This window comes from Amphiura filiformis, chromosome 4 (assembly GCF_039555335.1).
Source record: "Amphiura filiformis chromosome 4, Afil_fr2py, whole genome shotgun sequence".
Taxonomy (NCBI): domain Eukaryota; kingdom Metazoa; phylum Echinodermata; class Ophiuroidea; order Amphilepidida; family Amphiuridae; genus Amphiura; species Amphiura filiformis.
The window spans coordinates 3,405,474-3,430,312 of record NC_092631.1 but is presented as its reverse complement, the minus strand read 5'-3'; the positions used below and the strand labels follow the sequence as shown (position 1 = coordinate 3,430,312).

Below are 24,839 nucleotides of genomic sequence, written 5' to 3'. Positions count from 1 at the left end.
ATCAACCTTCTCGAACTTTGGGCAGTGGAGAGAACTCTCCAGCATTTCGAGAAGGTGATCGTGGGATCTCATATCGTTGTCCAACGGACAACACAACCGTGGTAGCCTACCTCAACAGACGAGGGGGCACCAGGTCACCACGGTTGTGCCTGCACGCACTCGCCTGATAGGGTGGTGCAAGGCCAGGCAGATTACGTTGAGAGCGATGCACATAGCGGAGTCACCAACATCCTCGCGGACGATCTGTCACGAGGAAAGGTGTCGGGACCTACAGAATGGTCCCTTGCTCCGCAGGTCGCCCAGACGATCTTCGAGGTGATGTACCACCCCTCGATAGATTTGTTCGCATCTCATCGCAATCATCAGCTGCCGGTGTACTGCTCGAGGGTCGCAGACCCACAGGCATTCGCCGTGGGCGCTCTGTCCGTGAGACTGGGAGGAATGACTGCTTACGCTTTCCCCGATCTCACTGCTCGCAAGGGTAGTGACCAAGATCGGGAGGGAGGACTGCAACGCAATTCTGAAAGCACCATTCTGGCCGAAACACCTGTGGTTTCGGCCGATGGTGGATCTACTAGCGGCACAGCCGCGAGTCCTCCCCGAGTTACCAAATCTACTCCGGATGCCCGGAGGAGAGGTACCAAGTCTACCACTAGAGCACCTGCAGTTAGCTGCATGGCCCTTATCAGGGAACGTCGCGGCGGAGGGAGGCTTTTCATCAGAAGCTGCTTCTCTCATCGCCGGGTGGTAGACGAGAGTCTACCCTCCGTCCGTATAGTCAGCGTTTGGCTCCCTACTACGCATGGTGCGATGAGAGAAATACATCTCCCACTAGAGCCCCTGTGCCTCTAGTGGCAGATTTTCTGACAGAAAAGTTTAGGTCAGGACTTCAGCAGGCAACGATAGCCAACTATAAGTCAGCCATTCTCTCGATTCATCGGGGATTTGAAGACGGGTCGACTATCAATTCAGATGGGTCCCTAAGTCTTCTTCTCGACGGTATGTTCAACGAGCGCCCGCCGGGAAGGAAGGTGGTCCCTCCATGGGACCTCAACACAGTCTTGGAGTATATTAAGGGTCCCCTTTTGAGCCCCTGTCAAAAGCGACCCTTAAATACGTCACTCTTAAGCGGCCTTTCTTCTGGCGTTGGCTTTTCGGACGGCGCTGCTCAGAGTTGCACGCAGTCTCAAGTCAGCCTCATGATTACTAACAACGGAGCGACGCTGTTTCTTCGCCCGGATTTCCTTGCAAAAATGAGCGAAGTACATTCCGACACTCGCCCTCTTCCTCCCCAGTATTGGGCAGGGTTAAATCAATAGCCGAAGACAGGTTGTGGTGCCCGGTGAGGCGCTACAGCACTACCTTGGCGAACACAAACCTTAAGAGGGGCTCATGACCGCTTATTTATCACTCACGCCAGAACCGCACGGTCCAGCCGCTAAACAGACTCTGGCACGGTGGCTGGTCCAGGTGTTAGTGGACTCGGGCGGCAAAAGACGCTCGCCCCAAGGCCCACTCAACCAGATCTATCTCATCTTCGTGGGCCTACCATAGGGGGGTCCCCATTGAAGAGATTTGTCAGGCTGTGTCTTGGAAGAACCCGTCGTCCTTTTCCACGGTTTATTACAAAAACGTAAACCAACGACCAGGCGATAAGTTCTCCAGGGCTATTCTGCGGAGATAATATGGTGGTTGGGTATCAGGTGTTTTATGGACAATCAGAATTACAACATGGTAAGAACCAGTGTTTCTATTCTTAACCACTGCACTTTCAGTTCAGGGTTTTTGTCTGTTCACGTAGTCTTTCTGTTTCCCGGCCGTGAGGGGGGGAAATAGTTTGACATCGCGATTACCATGATACCCACTCTCCCGATCCTTATCAGATGCTGGCCAATCTTGTACCTCCATCCGTCGGTTACTTGCTAGATCGATCTTTCAGATGTTGATGCAAGAAGTATCTTAATCAACATCGGAAGCGGTAAGATCGACCGGTGTACTGAGTCTAGTCCCAAACAAAATGTTTGGTAGACTCATAACCGTGCGATCTTACCTTTCGATGTTGATTATCCGACCCCGCCGCCCCTACAAGTTTGGCGAGTAGGGGCTGCCCAAGTCGGATAAGGGATGATTATCGTGTGTGACGTCACCGAATGGGTGAGTCCACTCGGGGATCGGGGGTTTTGTTATTTATTCATTTATGTGGGACAAAATGACTATTGGTTTTTCCGCATCTCGGGATCGATGCAAGAAGTATCTTAATCAACATCGGAAAGGTAAGATCGCACCGGTTATGAGTCTACCAAACATTTTTGTTTGGGACTATTTTATAGCTACAAAGGACCACAATTGCTAGTTTAGGATGGTCAGGACATGTGACACATACAAAAGGGGTGTTTTTTGTTGTTGTGTAAGTGGTTTTTTTTAAAGATTGAGCTTTAAATATAGACCCATGTTTCATCTGGAAATAATATATTTTCCTTCAAAAATTTGCACTGTATTTTTTGAGAATGTATTCATCTGCTGATCTTGATTGATCTACTTCTGATTTTTCAGTGCACAGAAAAATAAAATAATTAAATTTAGAAAAACCATAGACAATTAAATTGGGACAAACACTAATTTGGAGGCCAAAAATGGGATTCAATGTAGTGTTTTTTAAAAACCTTGAACCACTTGATTACTGAGTAAATTGGAAAACTGAACTGATTGAACATGGTACCATTGCCATGCATTTACACTGCGACCTGATGTGACCTGGCATTGGTAGCCAAGGTGTTAACACCTGGCTGCCTACACATGACTGCAGGCTTTCTTCTCAGTAATTCCAATTTTAAAGGGACTACAGGAATCATAACAAAATAGGAAACTAAGGAAAGGTCACATGCATCATCACTTAACCATTTGGTCCTATGTGCATCTAGTAGTTACATGGTTTCTCATCTGAGTACCTTGGTGCAGTAAACAAGAAATATAGGGAGTGAATGGAACTTGGAAGCTAAACTCGGCCCCTTGCACCCCACATATACACATGTATGTATACCACAGATATTGTGTTCCAATATCTGTGGTATACATACATACACCCCAGGTTACATCGAAAATCGTTGGGATTCAAAAGTAAACTGTACAGTGAATTAATTAGGGTACCGGTTACTTGGAATAAATAAGGCACTTGCAAAGTCATACACAGTACACACACAGTGATCACCTACGTGTAAACACATCCATGCAAATAAAATGTGGACATCGACCCACCATTTTGAGTTTTTGGTGGACCGCATAGTGGGACCACCCTATCTTCATCCCCAATTCAATGGCACATTGGAATAGATAGTGAAATAGGACACACAGGCGCACACCACTCAGCAATCGCGGACAATATTGTGCATTGCTATCAAAATGAGAACATCCACATCCAGGCCCGTACGGCTACGCAGAGGTGCAGGTTTTTGAGGCTTTTTTGGTCAAAAGGTCCAAATTTTGGAAAGAAAGTCCACTTTTCACAAAATCGGCCCCTCCCTCTCTTGAAAAAAGTCCACTTTTTCAAAATCAGCACCCACCCAAAAAAATCCTGCGTACGGGCCTGTCCACATCAACATTTGATCGACATACCCTGGACCAAAATGGTGGATTTTTGTGTGTTGCCCAATAGCTGTAGTGTATCATTGTATGATAGTAAGCAGTATGCCTACTAATCGTGGTTGAATTTTATTGCATGTTAGGGGATATAACTCTAAAATTTTATGCAATTGTGACTTACTGCAGACCATTGTAAACAGAAGATTGTTGGAAGGCAGTAGCGTAGCCAGCGGGGTGATAGGTGGGGCAGACTGCCCCCTCGGACCCCTAAAATGGGGACGAAGAAGCAGGAAAATGGGGACGAGAAGAAGGGGAGAAAGAGAGGAAGGAGGGGGAGAAAGCGAAGAGAAAGGGGGAGGAGAGGGAGAAAGAGAAGGGAAAGTGGAAGGAGAGGGGAAAGAAAGGAGAGGAAGGGGTAGGAAAAAGAAAAGGGAAAGGGAGTAGAGGAGAGTAAAAATAGGGACGATACTGACGTTTGCCACCCCGGACTGACAATGCTGGCTACGCGCCTGTTGGAAGGTGCTTGCTTGTAAGTGGTCCATGGTTTAAATGTGAAAAGTCTTGTACATTGTATGTATGTCCTTATACATGTATACAGGTATACACCGACACACTTACCACATTACCCCACAAACTTTGACTCTATCCTTGTCTTTGCATTCCAAATTTCAGTGTCAAAAGAAACGAAACCTTGGAAGATATGTTGAAAAGAAAGAAATAGGAGGGTGGTCGATTAAAGTGAAAACGGAAGTCGTCGTCAAATAATCAAGTGTTGAAAATTCTTTCCAAAAGTGAAAGTTACAATTTTAAAAAATGAAAAGAAATTGCTGCTGCTTAACTGCCTCAAAAGTAAAAGTTAATGATTTAAAAACAAAACACCAAAACAACACGAAATTGCTACTGCCCTGAACCAACAACTTTTTAGGGTGAGGAGTGAGGACCAATTTGTCCATGGATATTAATTAGAGTGCTTCATGCTCCAAGAAAGAAAACAGTTCTGCTACGACTGCATTGTACAAGCATGAATACACACACTCACACACCCATGATTTGGCCAATGGTCATGCAAAAAATTTGCTCCAATTCTATCCACTTAAAACTTACCAATACCATTAGAGGCTTTTTTCATCGAACAAGCAGGCGAAAAATCAAATTAAATGAAATTGTGTTGATAAATCAAATGTGAAAGGTGCTCTGAAAATATGAAATAATTTTAAATTGTTTGATTATATTTCTATCATATTTTCTCGTCAATCCTTACATCTGCAAAGAATAATTTAATTCAATTTAGTAATAATAGTATGCACTAATTGCATAAAAAGAAGAAAAGGTTCTTTTCAAGTTAAAGATCAACAAAACATAATGTGAGCAGTGCACACACTGCATGCACCCATTTTATGATAAAAGGCTTGAGCTTGCTTCTGCATGGCTCTTGTAAAAGCAGCTGCTGCAGGGACTATCTGAGAAGAAAAGTTTATTGTTGAGGTGATCCCCTTGTATACAAGTGTGAATTTTTGAAGTGGAAGTGTTGCTGTATTTTGTGTATATTAATAAATTTTGCACAAGAAGTGGTTTTAAGTTATTGCTTTAAATATTGTATTTCCTGTGAATTGTATAGCAAGTTTTGCAATTGAGGTGATAGAGTTTATTCAAACAATTAACTGTGCTTCATGCCTTCACATGTTCAGGTACATCATACATGCGTGACATGCTTGCCAATATGGAGTCTGCAAATATTGTTTTTAGTATGATAGTTTTCCATTGCTTTGACTACCTCATAGCATAATATTTTTTCACCACAATACTTTTGAAAGGATTTGAAAATATAAACCTTCAATTTGATATGGCACATCCCTAGCAAAAAGGAATACATTTCAAAGACCATTAAATATTACACCAGGGGGAATGGGAGTTTTGAAAAATAAATTGGTTGAAAATTTAGTGCTCCCCTTCCATCCACATGGTGGATTCCCCCTTTTTTCCATTTTTCCATTTAAAACTTAACATTCCTCCTCATGGTTCAAATAAAAAATTCAGATTCACCCCCCTCCCCCCAAAAAAATTTGGATTGTACTCAGTAAGTTGAACGGCCCTAAACTGCAAGTATAGAAATTCATGAATTTTTGGCCCTTTGCAAAATGATTGTGCACATAAGGAATATATTTTTGGCTTAAACATAAACATAAAACATAAACAATGTGATTTATAAAGCGCCTTTTACAGAAGTAGGCAAAGCGCTAAAAGAGAGAAAGACAAGAAAGGAAAAAGAGCTAATGAGTGGGAAAGAGGTGGGTTTTAAGGAGATTCTTGAAAGTGGTAATATTTTCTTGACCTCGGACAGTGGTGGGCAACTCGTTCCAAAGCGCGCGCCCCACTGTTGAAAAGGCGCGATCGCCAGCTTGTTTCTTGGAGCGAGGCACTTCAAATGTGACAGCAGCGTCAGATCGAAGCGCATAAGATGTTTTGTGGGTCCGAGGTTGAAAATAAGAAGAGATGTAATCAGGTGATTGGGTGTGAAATGCTTTGAATGTCTGGAGAAGACTCTTGAACTGTATTCTTTGGGCAACAGGCAACCAGTGGAGAGATTGGAGAAGAGGAGAGGCATGACTGCGACTCGGTTGCCTGAAGATAAGACGGGCAGACTTATTTTGGAGGACTTGAAGACGGTTTAGGTGTTTTTATCTATACCATTGAAGAGTAAGTTACAATAGTCCAGTGTGGATAAAATGAGAGGGCGGACAATGTTATGACAAGTGTCGGTATCTAAGTATTGTACGGATACGATTTAGATTTCGCAGCTGCCAGTTAATGGTACGAGACAAATTGGTAGTGTGATCAGCCATTGTCATGGAGTAATCAAAAATAACACCCAGGTTACGGATGCTAGGGGAAGAAGGAATTTCCTGATTACCAAGATGAAGGGTGAGATATTGCAGGGTCTTATAGTGGTGAGCAGATGAAGCAATAAAAAACTCAGTCTTAGATTGATTGAGTTTCAATCTATTTCTAAGCATCCAAGCCTGCAGATCATTAACACACTGACTCAACTTAAATAATGCGCAAGCAGCATCACCGTGACAATTCGGATCAAAGATTGTATAAATCTCAACGTCATCAGCATAAATGTGGTAAAGTAGGTGATGGCTCTCAATGATTTGACCAACTTTGCGGGTGTAGTACGTAAAAGCCTGGGGGCGATGACTGAGCCCTGGGGACTCCATAAATGAGGTTTTTATCGTCAGAAAAAGCACCATCTATATGAACTCTCCCAGTCCTACCCTCAAGGTAGGTCTTGAACCAGTTTTGCACCTTACCCTTGATACCGAAATCACCAGCGAGCCGTTCCAGAAGGATACCGTGATCCACGGTATCAAAAGCTGCTGAAAGATCAAGCATCAGAAGTAGAACGGCCCGCTGGTTGTCGATAGCCCTAAGAATGTCATTCTGGACACAGGTAAGCGCAGTCTCGGTACTGTGAGAAACTTTGTAGGCTGACTGGTACGGATCCGACAACTGATAGACATTGATGTAATTGGAGACCTGAGTAGAAACCACTTTCTCAATAAGTTTGCCCACAAACGGCAAATTTGAGACAGGACGATAATTGCTTTTAAACAGGTTCCTATCAACAGAGGGCTTCTTCAGGACTGGTGTTATAACTGCTTTACTAAGCTCTGCAGGAAAAACACCTGAAGAGAGGGAAACATTGACAATGGCAGTCAGAATGGGAGCAAGGGTGTCAAGATGTTGTTTGACCAACCATGTGGGCATGGGATCCAGAGGACAACTCTTGGTTGGACACTTAGCAATGATTTTACACAGATCGTCTACAGTGATAAGTTGGAAATCAAAAAGGTTACATGAAACAACAGATTGATTCTCATGAGATGTGTTAGAGTTACTGCTACATGGATAATACATATCAAGTTCACACCTTATCTTATTTACCTTACCAACAAAATAATCACAAAAATTATTAGCAAGTTCAGCAGATGTGTCACTATCCACTTGCATTACAGTTTTTTGATCATGCTGGCTACCATACCACTTGTGTTTGTTTGTTTATAAATTTATTTATTTTGTTTGTTTAGTTAGTTAGTTAGTTAGTTAGTTAGTTAGTTAGGGCAGGGTGTCGATAAAGGTAAGCCTGGGGGAGCCAAGAACTACATATAGGAAGCTTGCTGCCTACAAATTTTGTGTGTGTGCGACTTCGAAATAAGCCAGAATTTCTGGCCCTCAATCTAAAATGTTTGAGGGCCCGCACAAATTTTTGTGGGCCCGAATTTGGGCCATTGGTTTTAACCTATGAACTCCACAAAAAAGTGAGAAAAATGGTAAATTTTTTGTGGCCCATTTGGGCCCGCCTGATGTACCTTTTGCAGGCCCTCACTGATTTTTGGGGACCGAGGGCTCTTGGGCCCTCCTTATTTCGAGGCCTGGTGTGCGTAAAGCATGATATTTTAGCAGCATTAACATTTTGCATTTTGGGGAGAACCTGTTTCTACGTCAGGACTACATTTCCTGTAAGGCCAAAAGGAAGAAAAAATATGTGTGTATGAAAAGTTTGTGAATCAAATGCACTCGCGAAATTTGCACAATTTTCATGCACACAAATATTTCATGCTTTAATTATTCAATGTGAAATTTGCCCAAATCTTGGCTTGTTCTAAGAAGGAAATTAGGGGAATCTTAAAGGAAATGTGTAAATCAGGGACGGGAACATTCATGTTCAATCACAAACGTATAATAAAACTTAGTTAATCCCTTGATCTTAAACTTGGAGCATCCATATGTTCGATGTAGATAGCATCAGTGTGCAATTGAAAAAGGAAGTACATGTATGTATTGGATAGCTCTGAGAGTAAATTTTGACATAATTGGTGCCCTGGGTGCTTAAAGTTATATTATACACACTCATGTAGTGTGAAGTCAATAAAGTCATTTGCATAAATGATTATCGTATTCCTAAGCAATGGTAATTTTCAACTTTCAATTGTACTGTGGATGTATTACAAATGGGGCACTTACTGCTTACTGCAAAGGGAAGTGCATTATAGGTTTAATAAATTAAGAAAATTCCTTAAGTGGGTGCTTATTAGGGGAGGGGCGGTTTGAAAATTTTCTCATGAAAATAATGCCCTCGCATGAAAATCATGCCCTTACTATAATGAAAGACAAAGATAAAAAGACTAGTTTGCGTCTGACGTCATATGTCAATCAAACTTCGAGCACGGTTTGTTTACAAGTGTTGTGATGATATGAGTTGCTGAACACGGTGGTAAAAGCGGGCGCCTTATTGTTAATTTTGCACCAGCAAACATACAAACCATCTCAAATGTTAGGTCTTAATAGTATGAAGGCACCATGTCCACAATGCCTAGAAAAGTTGCTTTTTGCCTTGTAAGAGTACATATTTTTTCACTGCTATTCCTTTTCTCCGATCGGCACCAGCCAGATGAATCGACCTTCCTTATACGCGCTATTAGCCAATCAAGGATCATAGAGAATTTGATTGACCATGACGTCAGACGCAAACTAGTCTTTTTATCTTTGCCTTTCATTTATACTACTAGCTGCCTGGTCACCTGTACATTATTTGGGTAATTAATGGTTGCGATGGTTATATTGAACTGCATCCCTGAATGTTGTATGGTTTATAAGGTGTGTCATGGGCCACAGTGGTCAGCAAAAATCTGTCAAGTGTGCCTGCGGCTTGACATCATGCACTAAATATCCCCAAATTTTAATTAGTTGAGGGGTTCGGTTCTAAGCTAGTTGGGTGTTGGGTCCAATACACTACATGTATTTTGTGGCACATTTCTGCCTATTTCTAGAACTGAAAGTTAATTTTAAAAATCCCCACCTAAAACTGAAAAATTCTAGCTGCATAAAATCTAAAAATCCCAACAAGATTTATTTTTTGAATAAATTTGAATTTGATTAGTGTAAAATCAATCTTGCAAAAATTGCCATCCAGGCCAATATAGATATTCCAAATTTATAATACTGGTGCAGTGTGCAGTGCTAAAAGCTAGCATAGCTGCATACATGTACAGATCCTAGATCTTTTTCTATGGTCTGTGCAGCATGCAAGAAAACTGGGAAATTAGAACAAATTGCATGGAAGTGTGAACAAAGGATTCTTGCCAAATGTGCGGAATCAAAGAGTATATTTTATTATGCACGGTTTTGCAGTAGTCTTCATAACTACATTAGGAAAATGACCATGACATTTAATTTTTTCAGGTTTATATAAAACTGACATACAGATCAATTTCTTACACATTTTGATCATCCGATGTATCGGGTGAAATTTAATCTCTCCCATTAATCAATTAAAGTGTATTTTTAAAATACTGACATTTCTTTTTTCTCTGCAATTTTATATGAAGTGTAATACAAAATTGCAGCGATGAGTAAAGAGATGTCAGTTTTTAAAACTATTCTGATTGATCAATTGTAGATAATAGAACTGATAATTAACTATGGTACTTCAAAAAATGACTTTTTGTTTTATGTAAATTTGTCTTGTATTTTGTTAGAAGGTTCCACCTTTTAATCAAAGTTCACAAATCTGTTTAGTTGATTTTGAGGAAATTTGAATGCATCACAAGGGCCCATCTGGCCCTAGCCCTACTAGTAGTAGTAGGGCCTTTTAACTCTGGTGATCCAAAATCATGCTATATCATAATGATCATAAAACCTGGCTATATTCAGAGAACTGCTAAACCCAGTGACGGCTAATTCCCCAGAATTACAATCACTGAGTTTTAGGGGTTCTCACATATAGTGTGTTTAAAAGGCCCTATAGGAGGGCTAGCTGGCCCTGTCCTCTAAATTCAGGAGACCACCAACTTGAAGGTCATGCCCTTTATTGTTGGGCTTGGTGGCCCATAATGTCAATGCATTCTTCAGTACATCACCAGTACATTGGTCTTCCTGTCCTTTGCTTACCTTGGTCTTGAAAATTAGTGCACTTGAAACAGGGACTGTCTTTTGGAATTTGCAGGAGAGCATTAAATAGCTCTTCTGGAGCCTTCCAAGGAGAGCAGTTTAGAGCATATAAAAGAATATTACAAGGAGACAAAGGTCAACTAAGGAGAGCTAAAATTCACTCTCCTATGTCAGATTTAAGGAGAGCAATAGAGAGCGATTGCTCTCGCTCTCCTCATAATGCAGTCCCTCCTTGAAAATGTGAAATTCTAGGCATGCAAGGGGCCCTATATAATCTCAACCCCAGTGTATTCTCAACTTAAAAACAAATGGAACCTGTACAAAATAATAGTGTCATTTGATTAACTATATGTATCAATATTGCAAAGGATTCTGGGAAGGGTAAGATATCTTCTTTGATGACCATAGACCTTACGATTTATAATAGTGCTGCTGGTACTTTTATGAATCAAACCAAAGACTAATGGTCGCATGTCATAAGTTGGGTACAATTTCCATTACATGGTCAAAAATGACAAAAAATGTATTTTTTGATATGTTGTATATATTGACAACTTCTAACAATTACCACCACTTTTAACCTTAGCACATGCTTAATTTTTGAGATAATGCTTAATTACTAATTAATTAATACACAGGCATCTATGTAAATCTCAATTTTCAAATGCATTTTTCTCAAATCGGACCTCAATTACAAAATTGACTGTAAAATTTTTATTTTATGCAAGAATGTCATCAGATTTGGAGGATATGTTCTCAATACATTAATGCTTGGAATGAACTATTTAAAATAATTGTACGTATGTTAATTACGTTGTGGAGGTCAATGACCTTTTTACGAGTAATTAGCGAGATGGTTATTCTATTATTGAGGAAATGAATATCAAGAAGAGAAATGTACATTAGCATATCATGCTAAAAATACTGAAATTCAACTATGGTTTTATTAAAAATGGAATAAATGGAACATATAACCTTTAAGGTGGTACTACACCCCTTGATAAATTTGTGAATATTTTTGCATTTTTCTCAAAAAATAATATCACACTGGTAACAAAAGTTATGTATATTATAGGGGTAAGGAATCCAGTCACTACACAGGATTTTCAATTCTCAAGACAAGCGGTACGTTATTTATGATAAGAAAAGAGGTACCGCTAGAATGTACCACATTTCTTAACATATAATGAACCCCTTGTCTTGAATCACTGAAATTTCAGTGAAGTAATTGGATTCCGTGCCCCTATATAATATACATATAACTTTTGTTACCAGTGTGTAGTTACTTTTTGAGAAAATGCAAAATTAGTCACAAAATTTATCAGGGGTGTAATACCACCTTACGAGTCAGTAATTGTTTTAGTTGTACAAATTCAACATTCAGAGCTGTCAATACATCATACCCTCAAAAGATTTGAAAAAAGTAACCAGTAGTTTTGACATGCTGACATGTGAATTTTCACATAGGCCCTATTGCACACTCCCGCATCCGCCTGCTCCACATCCGCCTGCTCCTCCACCCGTGGCATTTTTCATTTCAACTGATGTGATTTTTTTACTGAATGATGTATAATTATATGCTTTAGTAGACTGAAAGAGTATAAAATTAGGCTTAAAATGAGGTATCAGTCACTGCTGTAGGATATGGGGTTACGGAAAGCCAATCAAATTTGTATCGCAATTTTCAGAAAAGTGTAATCCCTCCACCCTTTTTGCATACCCAACTTATGACATGCGACCTAATATTAAATTGCAATTAATGCTGAAACTAGTAAAAAAATAATGATTTTTATCTGCTACATGACATTTATTTTGAAAATGAATTCTTTTATGGAATATTTGAGGCAGATTTTTAAAGGAACGTTAAAAGATTTTGTGGGGGTGGTCGACTAATCTGGTTATTTTGACTTCATGAGGAGCTATGAGGTGATTTGTGACAGTATTACAAGTCCATGATGTGAGCAGTTCATGTTGAGTATCATCGGTGCGTGATGCAAAATACTCACACATGTGCTCATCTCGTGCATGTTTAGTCATTATTACAGAGCAACAAAGAAGATCATGTGGAAAAGTAAATCCCGATTACATTATGAGATTGATGCCACTTAACGTGTGAGTCACAATCACACAAGCGACTTTGTCTTGAAATATTCTTCATGTACTGCTATCATATAATAACTGGAGAGTCTTATCTACAGTGTATATTGTATAAAACAATTACCACTTGCTAACCCCATTGCTTGGTTTACCATTTCATTTTAGCCTTGCCCTATAAAAAGCAAACCAAACATGGTCAATTTTCCCAGTCCCCCCCCCTTAGGAGGGTCAAAACCCCAATTTGCATCAGGCCCCCCTCTAATAAGTGTTTGTGAATGGTCCCTAACTCAAAATTTGAAAATGAATTGTTTTACTGGTAGGCCTATACGCCTCAATGTAAAATATAAAACACAATTTATGTAAAAATCATACCACCCACTTTTAACTTGGTGTCAAATTTTAAAAACAGCTTACAAAATAAAGATCCACACCAACAATGAACTTTACAAAACCAACCGCTTTATAAATAATTTCAAAGCAAGAAAGAGTTTGTAAACATATCAAGTTGCTCCTTTAAAGCCCCCAGCACCTTTAAAATAACAAAATAGATTTATGAAAATTGTTGTGAAGTATCATCTTCAATCATGGATGTTAAACTGGGCCCTGCAGCGCAACATGTAGGTCAACATGGATGGTTCAATGTATGCTTCTCCTGTCTGTATGCTACCATGAGAGAATGGCCTAGTGGGATGTACTGGTGCTGAAGAAGAACATTTTGTGCACAGTTAATTTTTCAAGCTTCCTGTTGTTTTATACCATTACCATTATTTTTTATTTTATTAATTTGCAAAATGATATAAATTCAATCTGATTTCATCAGACCCCGGCATCAGACATGAACAAATTTATCACTATTTTGAACCATCAGATTTTGTAGGGAAAATATAGGGCCTAGTTATAGTTAACTCACAATTATTTCACCACCTCTGATTTTATAAAGTGTATTACCATGCTCAAACCTAAAGTGTTTTCTAACTCTTTGTGTTTTACTTGTACATTTATAAGATACCAACAAAATAATGCAGCAGTGCAGAGTCCGTTTTGGCCCCTGTACATGACGCCCAACCAGCATTTGAAGTTTATGGTAGTACTAGCCCGAAACATCATGGCCCTAGTTGTTCCTTCCTCACCATAGGGCCATGAATGCCGTACGTACATAGAAACAGGGCACCGTGAACTCACATCGCGGTGATGACGTCACACTGACGGCATCTATTTATAGGAAGAATTCAAAACACGCCGACGATAACAGTCACAAGTCTGGTCTTTTACATCCTCAAATGTGCTCAAAATTTACAAACATGCACCAAATATGTTTTGTTTAAGTCTCATCTTCACGTGGGAATGGTAGGAAGTGGTATTTATGAGAAAAAGTGGTATTTTATGTGTACCCTGGACCAGATAGGCTCAGGAGTCTCAGACCTTCGTACGGAGAAGGACAGTGGAAATCGTAGTGACGGAGGTGTGAGTACCTCGGGTTATGGTACACATGTAGTACCATCAACCATGTCACAGACTTTGAACAAGTACTTGGGTTCCAAGATGGGCTCTAGTGCTGGAGACCTAAAAAGAAGAAAAACACTAGCCTGGGCAGCTTTCTGGAAACTGAAACGCGTTTGGAGAAGCCCATCCCTGCCAATCGGAACAAAAATCAAGCTGCTTGAGACAACTTGTGTTACTGTCTTTCTGTATGGGTGTGAGTCATGGGTAATCACCAAGGACATGGAAAACAAGATCAATGCCTTTGCAACATCTTCAGAGTCATGTTAAACATCAGGTGTGTGGATCAGATTCCAAATGAAACCATCTACAATCTGCCCAACACTGGTTGCCAGAGTCAAGATTCATTAACTCAAATTTCTCGGCCATATACTGCATCTTGAAGATGGCGAGCCTGTGAAAGAATATGCCCTTTATATTCCACCACATGGGAAGAGGAAACCGGGATGGCCGTGCACACTGTACTGTCCAGCACCTCCTGGGAGATACTGAAGGGATGCTCCAGCCAAACAAAATTGTTTCCCTTGCCCAAGATAGTTGGAGAAAGCTTGTAACTAGTCGCCTGCTCCGCAGCCGACTGATGATGACATGACAAGCCAATATGTGGATTTTCGGTTGCAGTACGAATTCTCCTTTTTTGCTACAATGTGATGTGATCAAACAAAATTTAGCCCTTGTATTAGGGCACAATATAAGAATTCCTAATTTCTTATTTCTTGATCCATGGACTAAGAACAAAATTGTAAAAATTTGTTATAGTTCAGCATGCTTAATATACTTTTAAAGCTTGGCTTGAGCATTTTGCTTGAGCCTGGTCCCATCAGGACCCAAGTATATGGCCGCCCAGACGGACCGGTTAAACAAACAAAATAATTGGATGTTGACCATTTAGGTAGAGTCCAAAGTTTTCTGTTTTACTGGTAAAGAAAATGGAATTCAGTGTTTTGGTGTAAAACCAGTTTATGGCATTAACTTCTTGGAGAAGACTTTGTCAGACTAATTAATGTCATTTTCAGCTTTTCTTTGCCTTTCATTCCAAATTCATGTTAACAATAATGGCCTGTCTATGTTGAGGGTGCAATTTTGCAATTTGAAAACCGTTGGAAACTGGTACCGGGGTATTGCAATTTTCTATATTCTGAACTCACCGCTTCAGAACTAGAAGCGCTTCCAATTCGAAAACCTAGCAAGGAAATTTTTCTGGGCAAAGTGGACTCTGGGGATGTGTTTGTGTTTTGTGAAAGAGCGAAATGGGTTGATCATAAGAGACTACAACTTGCAAAGTAGCCTAAAGTGCATAATTTGAAATCAAAGAAAAATGCTTCTATAGCAAATGAATAGATGTAGGTGACCATTGATTGTCCAGCTTGGTTTGGTGTAATATTATCACTAGATTCTTGTGAACTAGTGAAAATGACCAACCCACATGCATCCAGATAAAAATCAAGATCAAGATCAAGATCAAGCTCAAGTCAAGTAATTTGCAAACTCATAATACACCCACTAGTTCCACTGGAGTGAGAGGGATGTTGGTTTCACTTTCACCCTAGATTGACTTTGTGTGTTGATGCCTCAATACCATGACCCCTCTCAATCAAGTGGAACTGGTGGGTGTATGGATTTATATAACGCTTTTGTGCAGCGTGAATGGGTGGGGGATATAGAATTTTGGCCAAAAATGTCTGTCATTGTTCTGTAGTTGGGCTTATATCAGAAACGATTGCCATTCCAGGATTTCCAAAATGGAGCTCTTTTTTTGCACAAGAGCAAGAAGGAATATTTGGTGCCTTTCTAAAATTATTTTTTACACTTTGGACTTAAAAATTGACTTTTTGGAAATTGTAATGGTTTAATATTTGACACCCCTCCCCAATTCCATTCTAAGAGGTTTTCTCTGAGAGCTCTATTAAAATTTCCTCTGGCATCTAATTATCCATTTCAATTTAGATGTGCACACAAGTTGTATAAAATATTGAAGACCACAATTTTCAGTCCATACTGCTGCTTTAAAATAATCACTAAAATATATTATTTTTAATTTTCAAAGAAAGTGCAAAAACCTTTCAAAAAGGAATTAAAATAGCATCACGTCAGATGCATGATGAACTGGGAATGATGAACTGGGAACGAGTTGAAAACAATTCTTTGTGTATTTGAGAATGGCATTACATTGTCACAGTAAGAGACCTTGAACATATGCTATCATCGGGAGGATCAAAGAGGTTTTTTGTATGGTTCTGATGTGTATTGTTTGTAGTCATACAACCTGTCAGGTTTCCCACTTGTACATATTAATGTTGAACATGGATATTGCTATTGTTGAGCGATAACATTTGCATTCCATGACTGATCAAAATGTGATGAAATTGAAAGAAAGGATGCAACAAGACGGCAACTTAAACTGAACTGATCCATTCATCTTTGTGTGCACAGCACATGTGACAGTGGAACACATGATGTTTGGTGATATGATCATGGAGGGGGACTTACGTATGATGAAATTAATAATCCTTGTGCAAGGCTTGGACATTCACACTAAGGTGGCATACAGTTTTTTTAAAAGATGGTAAAAATGAGTCTTTGAGTGAGAGATTATGGAATCATTGGGCAAGAGCAGGCCTGGGCAGGAATCACATTCCTGGAAAATTTGGTAATCTGAAGGGAAATTATCCTCCTTTTTTTTGGATAAAGAAATACATCAGAAATTGTGGGAAATGGCATTTAAGAACAAGAGATGTCTGAGACAGGCCTCAAAATTCTGATATAAGTGTGCCATTCTTACAGAATTTGTGGGATATTACCATCAAAGGAAACTAGGCCATTTCAAAATGCAAACTGCCACTCAAGTTAGAAAATAGGGGTCTTTAGGTGACAAGGTGACACAGCATATTCAGCATATATCATTTTTTAAAAGAAACATATCATAATCAGTTCTATTTCTCTGTTTTTATTTTTTCCACAGTTGAGAAACCCAAAGCAGTGAAGGCGAGTCAAATCCGACGAACCAGCTCCTTAGATACGATATACTTAAGCGGTCATTGGCCGAGACAAGAAACTAGTTCATCAGGGATATCATATGGACCATATGGCCCCAACCAAAAACACCAATCTACACAGGTTTGTTGTTGTTGTTGATTTTGTCATTTTAGAGGGGGGCAAAATCAACAAATTTTTGCCCAAAATTGCTGCAAAAAGTGGACATTTTCGTAAGGGGGGCAGGAGTTCTGACTGGGGGCATTTTCCCCATCCCCACGCCCCCATGGTGCTGCCACTGCATTTTTGTGCAAATTGCTGCAAGAAGCTTACATAAAATTAAAAGGCTTGTACTATAGTTTTACACAGAAACCATCCATCTCTGATTGATTTTGAATCAAAAGACCAGTATTGATCCACTCTACATGTCTTTACAAAGTTTGGAAGCAATACACTGTGTACACACACACAATAGCCTTGTTCAGACTGGCGTCGTGTTAAGTCTGTGTTAGGCTAACACCGAGGTAGCTTAGTGTTAGCGCCCGTCTGAATAAATATCGTGCTTGCAAACGATTAAACACAAAGCTTTAATAACACTGGATTTAATGCCAGGGGGTGGTACTTACATATTTTTGGATGGGGGTGTGAGGCTCCAGACTTGAAACCCATACCAATTTCTAAGGACCATTTGACTATGGACAGGTACCCATTTCTAAGGATTTTCTCTAAAATATAGACCCAAGTCTAAGGATTTCTTATGAAATATAGACCCATTTTCCCTGAAAAGATCTAAATTAATTTGTCATGCTTGTGGAAAAGGGGTTTATGTCAAAACGGATACATGACACATTCCAGCAAAAAATAGGGACCCATGTCTAAAGATTTTTTGCAAGAGAGCAACCCATTGGAGCGGCACATCCCCATATGCTTTTTGTATGGGAGTACCCCCCTGGGCCCCCGGATTTAACACAGAGAAATATCTATGGTAGCACGCTAACACAAGGATCGTTTCAGCTAATACGTAGTGCTTAGAGTTAACACCGTGTGGCCAAGTGTCAGTGTTAAATGATGACCTCGCACTACCTCTGTGTTACGCTAGCTCCCGAGTTAAGCTCCCGTCTGAACAAGTCAATTTTGTGAACTACACATCATGCTGTCAATATTATGGCCCTGAAATATTGGCATGGTTGCTAGGAATAGATTTAAATAGCTTTCATGATACTACATAGTGGCAAGTAGCAAAGTATTCTTTGCGTTTAAACTGAAAGACCAATGTGAAGTTTTGAAATCAATGTTTTGCACATGGAACATACACGTGTAACAATGTTCAATGGTGTATTATATATAGGCCTATACAGTAATATTATTATTAGCCACATGTTACCAAAACATATTTTTGTGTCCAAATTCAAACTGGAACATATTTCAACTCAGAGAATCCAAGTTATTAGTAATATTATAATGCAGTCATTTGCAACCCTAGACCAGGAACAAGAGTGGGAATCTTGTCAGGGACATTAACAGGACTTGCAAAAATCTCTGTGGTATGGGGGCCAGATCTCATTCGAAGATGCCCAGTCCTATAGAAGTTGGCGGGCCTTGTGGAAGATTTGTGAATTTTCACAATTGAGTTTCTGTCCAGCTACTAAGTACTAGGTGCTAGGGTACCCAGGGGCCGGGGTGCCAATTCATAGGCTCATAATCATGAAATGCTGATTGGGTACTTAAAAGTATAGTGTGGCAACAATAAACAAGATTCTACACAGGTAACGACAAGTTACTGTATTCTTCTGAAGATCCTTCTTGTAAATAATACTGCTCTGGTATTCTCTTCCACTGTTTCTCTTTTCTTCAATTTTAAAAATCTCCTTCCATTCTTTCCTTCCTTTCTATCTCCTTTCGTCCCCTCAACCTTCTGCCCCTTTATGATGGCTTGAAGCACAGTCTGAATACCACTAATTGAATTATGTTTGTATCTTTTCTTTCCCCTCATCCTCCCCCCTCTGCCCAGATATGTGCACAGTGGGAGGGGCAAGGTCTTTGTTATCGCCAGTAATGGTAAAACCGTATAGGCCTAGATATTGACTTAAATTCCCTGAACTGGGTGGCAATTCCCCAACTGATGTACAACCATTCCCCCACCCGCCTCCCTCTTTGCATTACATACCACTGCCTCTTTACCAGGGACACCGCTAAGGTTGTCAAACAAAGGGTCAAAAATTTGAAATTTTGTGAAACTATGGATCCAAAACAATAGAAATAATCAAATAAAGGGTTCAAATGACCCTTTTTAAAATAGCAAACTTCTACATGTAAATGGTAATTTTATGTGCCGAAAGCTAAAACAATGAGCCTATGACCCCACGGTGCAAGTTAGAGCTACCTCTGCTCTCGACCCCAACCTGTTATTGATAAATGTCTCCTCTAGATACACCCACTGTAATATCTCATCCCATCTCCAGTTCTCCTCTTGGTTTTGCATTATTTCTAAATCCATAATTCTAGCTTTACTGCTGCTAATACAGTTCATGTGGCTGTCTAAATTGGATGGCTTCTTCAAGCCCTGCATTATCTACATCCAATTACACAGTGCAATCCTATGCTGACACATTCCTAGTACACTCTCCATTGAAGATTTAATAGATAATATGCACAACACATGGTAAGCTCACTAGCATAGCGACGGTTCATCGTTTTACTTGCAATGATGTCAGTCTCGCTGCAGATAGCAGACAGACCATCATCAATTTGAGTGGCCCATGCTACCCTCTGTGTAGCAAGTCCTACTTACAATGTATCACATTCTTGTTGATAAGCTCTATTTTACTTTTAAAGTAATGAACATAATGAAGCAATGAGTTTAGAACTTCAAGGCACATGTGTTACAATTATTGAAGGAAAATCATGATGAGGCTTTTATCCAATTATGGACTTGAAGTGTTCCAAATGGTAAATTTGAGGATGTAAAATGTGACAGGGTGGGGGGGGGGACTCAAAAATAAATATATATATAGGCTATATGTTATGGGTGGTCGTGGGGAAAATGCCCCTCCCCATCTCAACCACCCTCCCGTAAAAGCCCAAAATTACAACAAAAAATCCACTTTTTGTGGCAAAATTTGTTGATTTTACCTGGTGCACAGATGTCAGAAATTCAATTTGACCCCCTAACAGAAATTCCTGACACCACCACTGTTACTGTATGGTTGCCAGATAGGCAGTAATAGAAATATATACACACATTTGCATGAATCGAAAATTGACTTTAAAGATGTTTCAAAGAATCATTTAATTTTACAAATTCACACTTAGTAATACAATGTATGTAAGCTTCTGGTTTTGGTTCATGTAGATCATGTTAACAAGAAATAATTCGTTGGATTCTTAAAATCCTAACTAGATATATTTTAGAGACAGAAGTGGCAATTTTTCAAGAAACTTTCTAATTTCATTGTATAATTCAAAGAAACATAGTTTTCATATTAACATTGCAGTATAAAGCAGTGACTAACTATGCAGCACACTACACACAGTAATGTAATAACCTAGCTAGGTTGCACCAAAGGTTGAAACTGTCCTCATTGATAAATGTCTTTTACGCATCATGCCTCCAACTGTCTGTTACTCTCTTCTGGTCAGATGCTTTAATGGCCTGTTTCATACATATCTTTGCACTTCAATTTACTTCTTTGCGATTTATAGATTAGATTGCCTTAGTATACTAGTAGAGAACAAAAAAAAATATATTATATATAAAATTTTAAGAGGGGCTTAAAATAAATTTAATTCTTAGTCCCATCAGAATTCAATCACTAGCAGAGATTGAGACTGAATTTCCATATATTTGCACTTATGAAATTGACTATGTATCATCTCTGTAGTTTCAAATGTTTGTCTGTTTGTATGCAGTGGGGATCGGGAAAATGCCCCCTCCCATCAGATCTCTTGCCCCACCCCCCGGTAAAAACTCAAAATTATAAAAATTTCTACTTATTGCAGCAATTTTGAGCAAAATATGTTGATTTTGTCCTCCTCCCCCTGAAATTCACTCTGCCCCTTAGTGCCACCCCGAAAAAAATTCCTTGCGCCACCACTGTTTGTATGTTTGTTTTGATGGTTCTGATGAGTACAGCGTTTGATCGTTTAAAATCATTCGGTCCAGGTGGGCCTGATGGGACCAGGATCAATCAGAATACTTGAGCCAGCGAACTTAAAAAGCATGTCATGCAGAGGAAAGACAGAAATTGATATCAGCAATTCAGCATTTACTGTGTTAAATAAAATTTGAGTTCACAATATATTGAAGAAGCATGTGAACTGGATAGGCATGATTGTGTTGCAACGGTGTGCATTTTACAAATGATATGTACGTGTGTGCAGCTCAACATGTGCAGCTTACTCGAGTCGCCCACAGCCTTGCCCTGGTGTCCATTCAAATTTTGAAACAAGAGTACACATGAATAATCAGTTGTGTATACAAGAGTACACACGAATAATCAGTTATCAACAAATTGTACTTCTTGTTTCAGTCTAATTAGTTTGATACATTGATATTGTCAAAAGCAATTTTTTTATGCATATTTATTTTGCCTGATTTAATATTATTAAAAAAAAATCAATCATTGCCTTAATGTTGCTGCATTTATTTTTTAATTTTTAACTTTCTTCAAAAACTACACATTTGAATATTTGGATGCCTTTCTAACATTGTTCAAATGTTTGTTTGTTTGTTGTTGTTTTTTGTGCTTGTCTGTTTTGTTGAACTTGTCTGTATATTTGTAACTCGGGCTTAGCCATGCATGTATCGCAATGTAATATTACGTAAGATAATTTCTGTTGTTTGATTTCAGGCCTTGCCATGTATCTCAAATATATTACATAAGATGTGATTTCTGTTGTTTGGTTTCAGACCGATGAAGTGGACAGGAAAGGGTCATCACATAAAAGGTCATCATCATGGGGAAGCTCAGATAACTTAAAAGAGGTGAGGCAAGATATCAATAGAGTTTGATCTTAAATGGTCATAGCGGAGAACTAAACCTCAAGTTTCACACAATTTTGGTTTCCATCATAAAGGTTATACTTATATTTTACAAATATATAGACTGCTCATGAGAGATGGTGAGACCTGTTTCCCTGAGGTGATCTTGAGACCAGGGTCTATTATTTCCCAGAGACCGTTTAGTACTGTCTTGTGACCGCATTTTAACCAATCAGGTGACAGAAATGTATGTATGAGGTGTACAGTATTTATATTACTATTTTGACCCCGTTAGCCCCATGTGCAACGTTCATCTGCCATACTGGATTGTCGCATTTTGGGTCCAAAACAGTGTAGCTGCCAACATTCTGAAATTCCCAAAATCGAGAAATAAGATTTTTAAGCATGAATGGTACAAAGGTTTGCGCATGTAGTGTGCATTATTGCCACAATACATTATACACAGAACACAAAACAAGCAGGCACTTTTGAATTGAAGTTTGATAGGTGCATGCACTGTATAACTGGTGATAATATCGTGCACTGTTTTGTTCACCATGGTGAACGTGGTGGAGTTGGAAACCTCAACTAACTGTCTATGGAAACCTAGAAACCGCTTTGGTTTCCATAAGTCTTGGCTGTTTTTGTGACATCACATTATTCTAGTGAGTGTGTGCCTTTTATCCTGCTATCATTTTTACATGCTTTCAAAGTATGGTGTGTCTCTATTACAGGACTGGAAAAGGTAGAGAATCCAGGAACCTGCTTCCTGGGATATATTATTGTGACATTTGGAGGGAAATTTTGCTTTCTCAAATAAAGAAATACATATGAATTGGTGTCAAATATGGCTGTTTTTGTGGGAAATGTACGTCCTCTTCCTCATGAGTAAACGTTTTCATGGCACAAGCAGCCACTTGCAAGGCTAATGAAAGTTGATGTTATGTTTATCGTAACATTTTTTTTCAAACCATAAGTGAGGCAACTATTTCATTATTCATTATTTTCCAACATTTCATTATTTACAAAATAGCAGCCATTTCATCAACACTTAGCGTGCTATACCCTCCAATATTCTGTTAAAACACAACCCTAATACACAAATTTGTATTAAAATATTTTTACCATCAAGGTATTTATACCAGAATTTCTTCTAAGTAAAAAGGCCATAAATTGATAATGTAAGTTGTGGTGCAAACATAAAATATGACTGAGTGACCACATTATTACAAAATAATGAATTATTTTGGGCTTTTGGCATCACAAACACGGCCGAAAAGTCCAAACGCTGGCGGGTTATGATAAACATAACATTGACTTTCATTAGCTTAATGAGAGCTTGCAAATGGTCAATATGTTTGCCTTTAGGATTGAATTAAACATTTATTAATTTATTTCTTCATCAAATTTGATTCATTTTGCATCACTGCTCCACCCTTCCCTTCCAGTCATCATTAAAGAAACATTGTGGCAGAAAAAATGAAAATTAATTAAAATGACCACACGGGTCAATTTGCATTGTATCCATGGCATTGTCTTCATTTATGAAAAACCAGGTGAGCATAACGGAATGCAACAGTCTATGGAATCTTTTTATTATCACTCCTATAACCCTCACTTTGCCAATATTATTCACAAACTATCCTAAATTCTTTTGTTTGAGAACAAATTCATTTATTTATTTATTTTTTTTATAAAATCTACATAAAAATGTATTCAAATGAATACAAGAATTTTGTCTAGATCAATGCAGTGCTTCTTGATAATCATTGAATTTGGTGACGTTTTGCATCAATAAATTGCATCGCTGAATGCAAAGCACTAAATAGGTGAAACCATTGTGGGTAAGGTTAAAATATGATGAATATCATTCATCCTTGCGGTGCTTTTATAAAGAAAAACACTCATTAGGAGAGAGTGATTAAGATGGGTGGGAAAGGAGGGGAATGTACACTCATGGCATCGCCAGTTTTTTAAGTGAAAATTGTTGAAAAATGCTGCTCACGTTAGACAATATGAGGGAGGCCAAATTGTGCGTAGAAAATGAATCTAGTTTGTGGGCATGAGTCATGATTTTAAATTAAGGCATTGTGTTAGACAGTCGTTTTCTTGTTTTTTAGTAGGAGACAGGAGTATATGCTTAGCCTCTTTCTTGAGGGAAAATTAAAGGTACATTTGATTCAAATGCACTCTTTTGTTTCATGGTAAATTGATATATTTCAAGGAGGATTGATGTTGAAGCAGAAATTCAGTTTCTGATATTGAGAGGTTTCTCTTGGTTCTCTGTTTTTGGCACGGCTGAACCAGATTGTGAGACAACTATTATGAGCTTTGGGGAATGTATGAAATGAGCTGGATGTCCATGTATGTGTTTGTCAATAATGATAACCATTAAATATTTGTTTAACTAATAAAAAACGACATCTAGGAACATTTAGGCAGGTTTTGTGTCGTCCCCTGTAAAATGACAATACATTCAAATTTGACAAATTATAAAAATGAAAATTTCCATCAGATGTTTTTCCTGCCCAGTGATGCAATGCTGCCATGTCAAGGGTCTAAAGGTCATTTAGAGGTCAAATTTAAAAAAAAATGTGTTTGTGGTCATTTACTATCAAAGGTTAGAATATGGTCAGACCATTGATTCAGGCATCTCATGGAGATGTCAACATTCACATGTCAGGTCAAAGTTCATCTAGAAGTCTTTTTGAAAATGTCCCCAACTAAATTTGTTCAAAATTCTGAGAAGTCAATT

The 24,839-nt window shown here is 38.9% G+C and overlaps 1 protein-coding gene across 1 annotated transcript in view; it reads left to right on the top strand.

Moving 5' to 3' along the window:
• LOC140150472 (protein FAM117B-like) overlaps positions 1-24,839 on the top strand; it is a 62,094-nt gene that overhangs the window by 9,871 nt on the left and 27,384 nt on the right. Inside the window, exons 2-3 of the mRNA XM_072172491.1 lie at positions 17,093-17,247; positions 22,013-22,087. Coding sequence (XP_072028592.1) covers positions 17,093-17,247; positions 22,013-22,087 — 230 coding nt within the window. The remainder of the gene's footprint in view (positions 1-17,092; positions 17,248-22,012; positions 22,088-24,839) is intronic.